The 12901-nt window shown below is 35.2% G+C and overlaps 1 protein-coding gene across 1 annotated transcript in view; it reads right to left on the bottom strand.

The window, feature by feature from the left end:
* CLTCL1 (clathrin heavy chain like 1) overlaps window positions 1-12901 on the bottom strand; it is a 104306-nt gene that overhangs the window by 55328 nt on the left and 36077 nt on the right. Inside the window, 1 exon segment of the mRNA XM_036220954.1 lies at window positions 7316-7584. Coding sequence (XP_036076847.1) covers window positions 7316-7584 — 269 coding nt within the window.

The raw sequence follows: 12901 nt of genomic DNA, 5'->3' as shown, positions 1-12901 counted from the left end.
TAACATCTTTTGTGTTTCTCTATTCCTTCATTTCTGCCTTCTTTTGTGTTAGATATTTTCTAGTGTGTCATTTCAATTATCTTATTATTTCTTTTACAATTTTTTTAAAAGTTATTTTCTTAGTGGTTGCCTGGGATCATAATTAACCTTTATTAACAATTAATTTGGATTAATATCAATATAATTTCAATAGTATACAAAAACTATGTTCCTTTATCTCTCCATTCCTCCCCTTCCTTTGTACTATTATTGTCATACGAATTACATCTTTATATACTTTATATACCTATCAACACAGATTTATAGCTTTTGCTTTATGTAATTGTCTTTTAACTCAGATAGGGGGGGGGGAAGTTATAAACAAAAAATACACTTATACGGTCTTTTATGTTTGCCTATTTTGATACTTATATCAGTGCTCTTTATTCTTTTATGTCAGTTTGAGTTACTGACTTGTGTCCTTTCATTTCCTCCTGAAGGATTCTCTTTAGTATTTTTTACAGGGCAGATCTTGTTAGAGACAAATTCTCTCAGTATTTGTTTACATGAGAATGCCTTAATTTCCCCTTCAATATTTGAAGGGTAGTTTTGCTGGATATAGAATTTTTGGTTGACAGTCTTTTTGTTTGTTTTGTTTTTTTTTGTTTTTTTTTTTAAAGCACTTTGAATATGTCACCCCCGCTGCTTTGGGCCTCCAGGCTTTCCAGTGAGAAATCAGTTGTTAATCTCATTGAGACCTTTGCATAAGATTAGTTTGCTTCTCCCTTGCTGCTTTCAAGAGTCTCTTTGTCTTTTGATAGTTTAATTATGAGATGTCTATCTGTGGATCTCTTTGAATTTCTGGCTGTGTACATTAATGGTTTTCACCAAATTTGTGAAGTTTCTGATCATTATTTCTTCAAATATCTTTCTTCCCCTTTCTCTCTCCTTCTTCTAGGACTCCCATTATTTGTATATTGGCCCACTTGATGAAATTCCACAGGTCTAGAAGTCTCTCTTACTTTTTTATATCTCCTAGTTCTTTGTTGCTATGATCTATGTGGTGAGACATTGTTCTCATACTGTTATTTAGACATAGTTTCCATTAGACCTTTGAACATAGTTAAGACAGCTGATTTAAAAAGTCTTTTTAGAAGTAGCTCCAATGTGTGGGCTTCCTCAAAACAGTCTCTATTACTTTTTTTTTTTTTGAGTATGGACTATATTTTATTTCTTTGCATATCTCATAGTTTTTTTGTTGAAAACTGGACATCTTAAATAATGTGACAACTCTGGAAAGCAGATACTCCCCCCCCCACCACCATTGCCTAGGTTTATTGTTGCTGTTTGTTTAGTGAATTTCTTGAACTGATTTTGTAACGTCTGTATCCTTTGTCTTATGTGGTCAGTTAAGTCTCTACTCAATTAATTTAATGGTCAGTTAATGAGCTGAAAGGGATTTCTTAAATACTGTGAATCTCAGCTTTTGCCAAGAGGCTGTTATGTGTGTGTTGAGACATACCTTTGATGTCCTAGCATGCGGTTAAAATTCTGTCTTGGCCTTTAGCCCTCACTTCCTCCTTGTGTGCAGAACGTCAAGATTAACCTGAGAACTTAGGGCCTTTCCAATTTTCTCTTGGACATGTACACTGCCCTGTGCATGTCCCAACAATCTGTTGAAGCTTTTGAAAGGCCCCTATCAACATCTCATTCCACAGCTTTCCTTTTTAATATTTTTGTTCAGCTTCCTATTTGTCTCAACTGGTATTAGACCTTCAAGCAGCTGATGTTCAACAATTGCGGCTGATGGTTTACTGCAAATATCCTAAGGAATAAGGCTGTTTGCACTGAGCAAGACTGAACTAAGTCAAATAAAGACAAGGCCTGTGAGTGGAGACAGGCCAAATGATAAATTTTATCTGGAAAAGGTGCTTTTTAGGCATCTCTAAACCATTCTGACTCTTTCAGAGACTGTTAGGTTACTGGATTTTACCTATTTATGGAGTTGTTGGTTTTCAGGGCTATTACAAATCTGGGGAGAGGGGGATATGAATAGGGAAAGTTAAAAATGCCACCAAGCTTGCTGCTCTGAGATAGCAAAATTTCTTAAATAGTTATTTGGATTTTTACAAGCCTAAGGTTAGTTTCCAGAGTTCTGAAAAGGTTCATTTTGACAATTTTGCCAATGTTCTCACAATGCTTTTATGGAGCAGATTTTCTGAGGTCCTTACTCCACCAATCTTATTATTCTATGTATAATATTTTGGGTGAATGTATGTTTTCACTTCTTTTGGGTATATAACTAGGAGTAGAATTCCTAGGTCACATGGTAGCTTTATGTTTCACTTTTTGATGACTTGCCTGTTTTCCATAATAGCTGTGCCATTTTTACACTCTCACCAGCAACATACGAGGGTTCCAATTTCTCCACATCCTTGGCAACACTTGTTATTTCCTATCTTTTTTATTACAGCCATTCTAGTAGGTGTGAAGTGATATCCCATTGTGGTTTTGATTTGTATTTCCACAATGACTAATGGCATTGAACAGCTTCATGTGCTTATTTGCCATTTGTACATCTTTTTGGTGAAATGTCTATTCAAATAATTTACCCTTTGTAAACTAGACTATTTGTCTTTTGATTACTGAGTTGTAAGAGTTCTTTACGTGTTGTGGATACAAATCCCTTATCAGATATATGATTTTGAAGTATTTTCTCCAAATGGTAGGTTACTTTTTCACTTTCTTCATGGTATCATCTATAGCACAAAAGATTTTAATTTTGATGTCCAATCTATCTTATGTTTCCTTTGTTGCTTTGCTTTTGATGTTGTAGCTAAGAAGACTTTGCTTAAGGTCACTAAGATTTATTCTTATGTTTTCTTCTAAGAGTTTTGATAGTTTCAGTTCTTACATTTAGGTCTGATCCATTTTGAGTTATTTGTTTTTAGTCTGATGAGAAGTAGGAGTCTAATTTCATGCTTTTGTATATGGATATCCAGTGTCCTCAAACCATTTGCTGAGCTATTCTTTCCTCCACTGAACTGCCTTGGCATCCTTGTCAAAACTCAATGGACCATAAATGTAAGGGTACATATTTGGACTCTCAATCTATTGATCTGTATATTTATTCTTATGTCAGTACCATACTCTCTTGATTACTATAGGTTTTCAGCATGTTTTGAAATTGGAAAGCATGAATATTCCTAATTTCCTTTGTCCTTCTCAAGACTGTTTTGGCTGTTCTGAGTTCCTTGCAACTCCATATAAATTTTAGGATTAGCGTGTCAATTTCTGCAAAGAAGCTAGTTGGTATTTGAGATTACACTGGATCTGTAGATCAATTTGGGGAGTATTACCATATTAAAAATATTAAGCATTCTGATCCAGGAACCTGGCGTGTTTTTTTTTCCCATTTGTTTAGATTGTCTTACATGACTTCCAAAAACATTTTGTAGTTTTCAGAGTATACATTTTGCACTTTTGTTAAATTTATCCTTAAGTATTTTTTTTTGATGCTATTTTGAATGGAATTATTTTCTTAATTTCATTTTTGCATTTTCATTGGAAGTGTGTAGAAACATAATTGATTTCTGTATCTCTACCCTGTATTCTGCAACTTTGCTTAACTTGTTAGTTCTAAAAGTGTTTTATTCAATTAGTTAGGATTTTCAATATATAAGACCATATTATCTGCAAATAGAAATAATTTTAATTCTTCTTTTCAAATCTGGATGTCTCTTATTTTTTTCTTGCCCAATTGCTCTGGTTACAACCTCTAAGTCCGGTGTTGAAAAGCAGCAGCAAGAGTGGACATCCTTGTCTTGTTTATGACCCTGAGGGAAAACTATTAGTTTTCACCATTAAATAAGATGTTAATTGTGTGTATTTCACAGATGCCCTTTATCAGGTTGAGGACGTTCCCTTCTATTCCTAGTCTGATGAGAATTTTTATAATGAAAGGGTGTTGAATTTTGTCATATGTTCTTTCTGTGTCTATTGAGATGACCAAATGTTTTTATCTTTTATTCTATTAAGACTGTATGTTATATTAATTGATTTTTGGATATTAAACATACCTTGTATCCCTGTGATAAATCTCACTTGGTTACGGTGTACAATTCTTTTTATATGTTGCTGGATTCAGTTTGTTAGTGTATTTTTTTAAAATTTAAAATTGAATATATTTTGTGTCATTATTTGTGGTTAAATTTAATGAAGCAGTTATCAATGAAATACTGTATATATTTGCATATGCAAGTTAGTGTATTGTTGAAGATTTTTTCATCTATATTCATAGGGAACAGTGGCCTATGGTTTTTTGTTTTTGCCTGGTTTTGGAATGAGTGTTACTGGCTTCATAAAATGAACTTAGAAGTATTCCTACTTCTATGTTTTGAAAAACTTTGTGAAGGATTGGTATTAATTCTTTAAATATCTGGTAAAATTTATCAGTGAAGCCATCTGGGGCCAGAATTTTCCTTTGAAGGTAGTTTTTATTTTCCCCCATTAATTTAATGTCTTAACTTGTAGGACATTTCAGAATTCTATTTCTTCCTGAGTTATTTTCAGTAATCTATGTCTTTCTAGGAATTAGTCCTTTCCTCTAACTTTTCTAACTTACAAGCATACAATGTTTGTAATATTTCCTACTAATTCTTTCTTTCCTTCCTTCCTTCTTTCCTTCCTTCCTTCCTTCCTTCCTTCCTTCCTTCCTTCCTTCCTTCCTTCCTTCCTTTTCTTTCGTGAGGCAACCCTTGGTTGACCTCACAGATTGCAAGGACCTTGTCAGCTTACAATCCCTTATTTTTTATTTTTTATGCCTATAGCACCTGGTCTTCCTAGGTGGTCTGCCATCGAAGTACTAAACAGGCCCGACCCTACTTAGCTTCTGAGTTGGGCTTGATCAGGGTAGAATGGCCGTAGACTCTTTTTATTTCTGTATGGTTTGTTTCACCTGTCTTTGTAAGTAAAGTTGTATTAGTATGTAACCACGCTGATTCATTTACATATTGTCTATGGCTGCTTGTACTAAAACTTGTGAGTTGAATAGTAGCAACAGAGGCCACATGGCCCACAAAACCAAAAACATTTACTATCTGAACGTCTATAGAACAAAACTGCTGACCTCTGGTTTAGAAGAATAAACGTTAAGTACTCTAGTAAAATTAGAGTAAGAGGCTTTCAAGAAAATATTAGAGGCAGATAATAAGTATAGAATGAATTAACTACAATCTAGTTTTATAAGTCTCAGTTTAAAGCTCCATTTCTGTCCAGTCCCTCAGATATCTTCATTTCTAGGGGAAAAAACACATTTCCAGACCAGATTCAGAAGAAAGACTCAGCTTAACAGAATAAAGAGGGACCTCAAATGCAAAAAGTTTTATGGGCATTGAAGGGAAGACTGATAAAGGCTATACTGCGAATTAACTCTCTTGGTTTAGGGTCCTGTAACTTTAGAGGCTTCTTTCTGAAAGCAACATAAAGGCTCAAACATGCATAGCTTTCCCAAAGACTCTTGAATGGCATAGAGAGGCTGTGCAAGAGCGCTCTCCCAGGAGCCCTCCTGGCCTCACAAAGGTAGAGTAAATCAAGTCTTTCTTTTCACACCCATACTGCCTTGAATATTTACCATTACAACAGTGTCACAGAGATTGTACCTGTGTTTGTGAACTCATAGTTTTTCTCAGCACACTTAGGCTCCTTACTCCCCATATTACAAATGTTCCCCTGTACTCATTTCCATTAGCAACACCTGAACTGTCTGCAACCTATGCTTACCATGAGGGCCAGCAGCATTCAAATCCTTTCAGAAGTAGACAGTAATTCCAGCTAACAGATGATACATCACAGAAAAGGTGCTGGGTATAAAATTATTCCTTTCATGTAAGCCTTGGCAATCAGACCCAAATAAGCTCTTTCATAGGTGATGTCATTATAATGTTATTTCATGTGCAAGAACAATGACAATATCCATTATCCCATATTTGATGTTTCCTACAAATACACTGTCACTCCAGCTTAACCCTTAGCCCTGGCAAAAAAATAACGGACTAAATGGAAGCCCTGGACCTATCATTGCAAGGTTCTGTGACTCTAAGCAAGCCCCTGAAATTACATTAAAGAACTCCCAGGTCACGTGGGAAGACAGACTTGTTAGTACATTACAGAAGATGAAATTATTTCAACTCTCCCTCACCTATGTCCCATTTCAAGACAAATGCCTTCATCTAACTCTCTTTTCCCCAACAGATATCCAGTCCACCACCAGATTCTAGCCATTTTACCTCTAAAATCTGAAGTCTTGCATCTTCTGTTCCTCTCCAATGCCACTGCCTCCATCTAAATCACACATGGCTCATTTCTCCTGGGGGCTGCAAAATGTTAGAGACTTTCAAAGTAGAGAGAAATACTCCTTCCATCTTTGCTCACTCTTCACCTTTCTCATACATGTTTCCACTCCAGAACACACTATATGGCTTTATTACTGTATCTGCCTGTCAACTAGCCTCCAATCTTCATGGTGGTCCATCTTCAACATCACTGATAGCATTATTTCAACCCCACCACACTGCTGAGAAGGAAAATAAATCCTATCATTCTCACTTTAAAACCTGCTGCAGAACTCCCATTGCCTGCAGGATAGAACATGCACCTCAGTCTTGCCCCCACCCATCCCTCTAGCCATGCCCTTCTATCTGCCTCTTATATATCCATGGTTGATGACTGTGAAAGAGCCATTCTCAGAAAGAGACTGGCCCCAGAAAGAGCCATTCTCTTCCATTTCCATGCCTTTGCACATAGTTTCTTCTCAAAGTGTATTTTTATAGCTGGCAAATGTTGTTTAGAGGTCCCCTCCATTGTAGGCCTTCCCTGACTTAAGGTATTTTTTTAAAACACTTCACAATTCTCTAAGTACTAGAATCCTGCAGTCATATCTTCCCCAATAGGCTATGGAAGACCATTCAATGGCCAGGATCGGGTAACAAAGATCTAAGGCCAAACATCCTGTAGTCCTCAAGTGCCTCCAGGAATAAAAAAAGAAGCATGGCAGAAAATTACTGCTTTCATTATAAAAGGTCATGAATTAGTAAGACACTCAAAAATTCTCAAAAGTATAAGAAACAGTTTATAAATATCAGTAATCTGATGGCATATAGCAGTTAATGGGCCAAAGCTGAATTAAAATTCTTATATGAGTCAAAGTTTGGATTTCTTTATAACATCTATTTTTTTCAGCCCTGGGCCCATTTCTTCTGCCTCGCCCCTATACCATCTCTAATGGTAGACCTCTGTGTTCTGTCAGGCCAGTCCCTGAAGACATCCAAAAGCTTACCTGAGCTGAGATGCCGATGAGGAGCAGCCACTTCTGGTACTTGTCAGTCCGGTAGTGGATCATCTGGCACCCTGCCAGGCTGGCATGTCTATCAAACATCTTCACAGGCGGGGAGTCACTTTCCATGTTCCAGTGGTAGACTGTGGTCTCAGTCACCAGAGCAATAGTGTTTACAGAGACCCATTTCCAGAAAATCACCTCTTCTGCCATTGTATGAGACTTCATTTTGCTCTTCATCTCAATATTAAAGATTTGAAGTGTCTTCCCAGCTAGTATTTGATATAATGAAGATCGGAGAAAGATAAATTAAAAATGTGCAAGACAAATTCTTACACTCTTAATTCTGAATCCTTTCAATATTACCTCAAGTTGTACTAGTTACAGCTAATCTGATTAAGAGGCAAAAAATGCTGAGTAGTAATTAAACATACTTTGATGTCTAAATATGGAGAAGAGCTTCCTATGTATTAGATTCTTCTTCAGAAGAATGTAAAAGTGTGAATATTTATAGGATGTATGAATAAAATCATAAATTAGTTCTATTGAAGCAACTATCAAAAGAATCAGTTTTAGATTGGTTTCTTCTAGTTTTAAAATACTTTTCTGGATAAGTCAGCAAAAACATAATACATTCTTTCTCTGTTTAGCGTCTCTAACTTTCAGGAAAGAATACAATCATCCCTTCGAATTAAACTAACTTCTCCATTTAACAGGGTTATTTTGCCTTAACTTCTAGACCAGTGCTGTCTGTATTTGCACTGTTCAGTATAGTACACACTAGCTATATGTGGCTTTTAAGCATTAAAAATGTATCCAGTAAGACACATTTCAGGAATTCAAGTTTTACTTTTATTTAACTTTAGTTTAAATTTAAACAGCCTCACGTGGCCAGTGCCCAGTAGACAAAAGCTTTAGCATCCATCCTCTGGCAAGAAACTCATTGTTTCTATCTTTGATAAAAAGCTGAGTACGTGAAATACTGCTTCTCCCTAAGATCTAACCACTTCCATTTGGCCTTGTACTGAATATCCACGCCAGTGCAATCAGGCAAGAAAAATAAAAGGCATAAAGACCAAAAAAGAAGTATAACTGTCTTTATTCACAGACAACATAATTGTCTACAAAGAAAATTAAAAGGAATCTATAAATCTACAAAATCACATTCAGAACTAATAGGTGAATATAACAACATTGCAGGATATAAGGGCAATATACAAAAATATCAACTGAATTTCTAGATGCTAGCAGCTAACAATTTGGAAATGAAATTTTTAAAAGATTATACAATACCACTAACACTAAAAAAGCTTGTCAGTCAAGAATACTATACCTGGCAAAGTGTCCTTAAAAAATGAGAAAGAAAGTAAGACATTTTCAGATAAACAAAAGCTGAGGGAGTTTGTTTGCAAGAAATACTAAAGGGAGTCCTGTAGGTTGAAAGAAAAGGACACTAGACAGTAACCTGAAGCTGTATTAAGGAATAAAGATCTCAATAAAGGTAAATATACGGGTAATTATAAAAGGTAATATTGCAACTTTGGTTTATAACTACATTTTTTATGTTCTACATACGTGGTCCCCAACCTTTTTGGCACTAGGGACCAACGCTCCTATGAGAATCTAATGCCTGATGATCTTGAGATGGAGCTGAGGCTGCAAATACTGATGAAGTTTTGCTTACTCACTGGCTACTCACCTCCTGCTCTGTGATGGGTTCCTAACAGGCCATGGCCTGGTACCAGTCCGCAGCCCAGGGGTTATGGACCCTTGTTATAAATAATTTAAGAGACAAATGCACTAAAAAGAATTATTAGTTCATGTTTTTGGACACAATGTATAAATATGTAAATCTGTGACACCAACAACTAAAAGAGGCAGGGACAGAGATGTAAAAGAGTGGAGTTTTTATATATTATTAACATTAAGCTGCTATAAATTCAAATTATATATATATTTATACACACACACACACACACACACATACACTACATTGCTAAAAAATGCTAACCATCGTCTGAGCCTTCAGCGAGTTGTACTCTTTTTTTTTCATTATTACTTGAAATATTGTGAAAATTACCATGATGTGACACAGAGACACAAAGTAAGCAAATGTTGTTGTAAAAATGGTACCTACAGACTTGGTCAATGCTGAGTTGCCACAGACTTTCAATTTGTCAAAAAAAAAAAAAATGCAATATCTGTGAAACACAATAAAGTGAAGTATGCCTGTATAACTTTAGGATGTTAATATAATCCTTATGGTGACCACAAAGAAAATAGCTATAAAAATATACACAAAAGAAACGAGAAAGGAATTTAAATGTTTCACTCAAAAAACTGACTAAACACGAGAAGAGAATAATGCAGGAAACGAGAGGCAAAAAAGCTAAAGGTATATAGAAAAAAATAGTAAAATGACAGCAGTCCTTCCTTATCAGTAATATAATAAATCTAAATGGATTAAACTCTCCAATCAAAAGACAGAGACTAGCAGAATGGATATAAAAACATGAACCAACTATATGCTATCTACAAGAGACTCACTTCAGATCCAAAGACATAAATAGACTGAAAATAAGAGGATGGAAAAAAATATTCCATGCAAATTGTGACCAAAAGAAAAGGAGGGATGGCTAATATCAGACAAAATAAACTTTAAATCAAAAAAGGTTATAAGAGCCAAAGAAGGGCATCATGCTAAGTGAAATAATCCAGTAATAAAAAGACAAATACTGTATGATTCCATTAATATTAGGTATCTAAGAGTAGTCAAAATCATAGAGACAGAAAGTAGATGGGTGCTTGTCAGGAACTGGAGAGAGGACGGAATGGGTGGTTATTGTTTAACGGGTCTAGTGTTTCAGTTTTGCAAGAGGAAAAGAGTTCCGGAGATGAATGGCAGTGGCGATTGTATGACAATATGAATGTACTTAAGACTACTGAACTATACACTTAGAAATGATTAAGATGATAAATTGTGTTATATGTATTTAGCCACAATAAAAGAAAAATAGTTGGAGATTTAAATCCCCCACTCTTAATAATAGCTAAAACAACTAGGCAGAAAAATAGAAAATTTGCACACTACTGACCAAATCAACCTGACATCTTTAGAACATGTCACCTAGTAAAATGCACATTCTTTTCAAGAATATCTAAAACATATTCTAGAACATATCATATGCTAGGCTATAAAACAAGTCTCAAGAAATTAAAAAATTCTGAGATCATATAAAAAAATTCTGACTACAAAAGGATAATTAAAAATCAATGACAGAAAGAAGTGTGAGATATGCCTAATTTTTTTTTTTTTTTTTTTTTTATGCCTACAGCACCTGGTATTCAGGCCCAACCCTGCTTAGCTTCCAAGATCAGACAAGATTGGGCCTGTTCAGGGTTGCATGGCCATACATAGATATCCTAAAATTTGAAAATTCAACAACGTACTTCTAAATAACCCATGTGTCAAAGAAGAGATTACAAAGAAAATCAGAAAATAGGTAGAACTGAATGAAATAAAAAAGCACAACATCAATTTTGGGGTTATAGCTAAGGCAATGCTTAAAGAGAAATATTTAGTTTTAAATCTCAAGATCAGAAAGATTTAAAATTAATAAACTAAATTTCTTCCTTAAGAGACTAAAAAAAGAAGAGCAAACTAAACTCAAAGCAATATACAAATATAAATTAAGAATAGGGCAAAATTCAAGAATGTGGAAAAACTAGAATCCTTATACGTTGCTGGTGGGAATGTAAAACGGTATGGCCACTTTGGAAAACAGTTTGGTGGTTTCCTAAAATGCTAAACAAATTTACCATATGATCCAGCAATTCCACTCCTAGGTATTTACCACCTCCAAAATGAAAATACATATCCATACAAAGACTTATAGGCAAGTGTTCATAACGGCATTATTCATAATAGCAAAAAACAACCAATTCAAATATCTATCAACTGGTGAATGGAAAAACGATGTGATAAAGCCATACAACAAAATATTATTCTACAATAAAAAGGAACTACTGATACAAGCTAGAACGTGGAGGAACCTCAAACACACCATCCTAAGTGAAGGAAATCAAAAGTAAAAGATTATATATAGTATGATTTCATTTACTTGAAATGTCCAGAAAAGGCAAATCTGAAGAGGCAGAACGATCAGTAGCTGCCTAGGGCTAGTGGTGGGAATGGGAATGACTGCAAACAAAAATAAAGGAACTTTTTGGGGTAGTAAAAATGTTGTGATGGTTTCACAACTCAATAAATTTACTAAAAATCGCTGAACTGTACACTTAGAATGGGTAGATTTTATGGCATGTAAAGTATACCTGAATAAAGTGGTTAAAGAAAGAAAAAAAGACTGGACTAAAAGTTAAACTATAGGATGGGGTACCTTTTAGTTTTAAATAGTCTGGGATCACAGAGGAAATTTTCTCTAGATGAAAACTTGTCAAAGTGTCCTTAGACTGGTTAGAAATAACTCGTTTTACAGGAGGCATGAAGTATTTAGTGTTACAAAAAGAAAAAAAAACTAAAGAAAAGGACCAATCTCCTTAGGGAATCAGCAACCTCAGGTGAGATTCAAGTTGGCAAGGTAAAGAGTGTCACCAAAAGGGGGCGCCATCCCACCGCCTCTCCCACCACCCACTCTCCACCCTTCCCCTACTGCCAAGCACTGTTAGGCTGGTACTGCATTAAAGTACACTCAATCTACCTTTAAAATAAAGGGGAAAGGGTAAAGTTTATAAAAAGAAACATATGTAAATACTCAAAAGGCAATGTTTCACAATAAAATAAATATCATACTTGGGCCAGTAACGCAAGTAGTCAGCAAACTTTATCTAGGAAAGGACATAGGAGATCTATCACACTTTAGTTTTTTTTTTTTGTTTTTAAAACTCTTTAAAAATATAAAACCATTCTTAGCTTGGAGGCTGTACAAAAACATGCAGTTTGTTGGTCCCTCAGAATATTAATGTTTCATTAAAATGATGAGCAACATATGAGGAATGCTACCCCCACTTTATGCTCTTTTGGTCAAAGGTAAAAATGTATCTCTTGTTTAAAAATACTTACTACAAACCTATCAGCAGAGACGGTCTGAAGAGGCATTGGGGTGAGCAAATCTCCCCCAGGCTTCTCCAGAAGGACTGGTGACAATATAGGCTTAGCTCTCAGCCAGACACAAGGGCAGACTACAAAGGTAGACCTTTTTTAAAAAGATATCCATCTCTTGAACAGACTATTTCCAATTACAAGACTTTATCAGCCAAAATGGGGAATCTGTGAGATTCAAACCTAGGTCCCTTGACTTCATATTGGCACCTATGGAACAGCTAAGATATGTGAAACAACAAAAATGTAACTAAATCAGTGTACAAATACCTTTTTTTTTTTTTTTTTTTTTAAAAAAACAGTTTTGCTTATTTTGCTCTAGGGTCTTTAAAACACTGTATATTCTCCATTTGTCAAGTTTGTATCACGAGGGTCCAAAATCATCCTTTTGTTTAAAGGATTATAGTAAAAATATGATAAAACCTTAAAATTATCCACTTTGGTTCCACAGCCTCCTACTTACTTATGCA

Source organism: Rousettus aegyptiacus, unplaced genomic scaffold (assembly GCF_014176215.1).
Source record: "Rousettus aegyptiacus isolate mRouAeg1 unplaced genomic scaffold, mRouAeg1.p scaffold_m13_p_5, whole genome shotgun sequence".
NCBI lineage: Eukaryota > Metazoa > Chordata > Mammalia > Chiroptera > Pteropodidae > Rousettus > Rousettus aegyptiacus.
The sequence above is the reverse complement of the archived record's forward strand: the minus strand, read 5'-3'. Positions and strand labels throughout refer to the sequence as shown.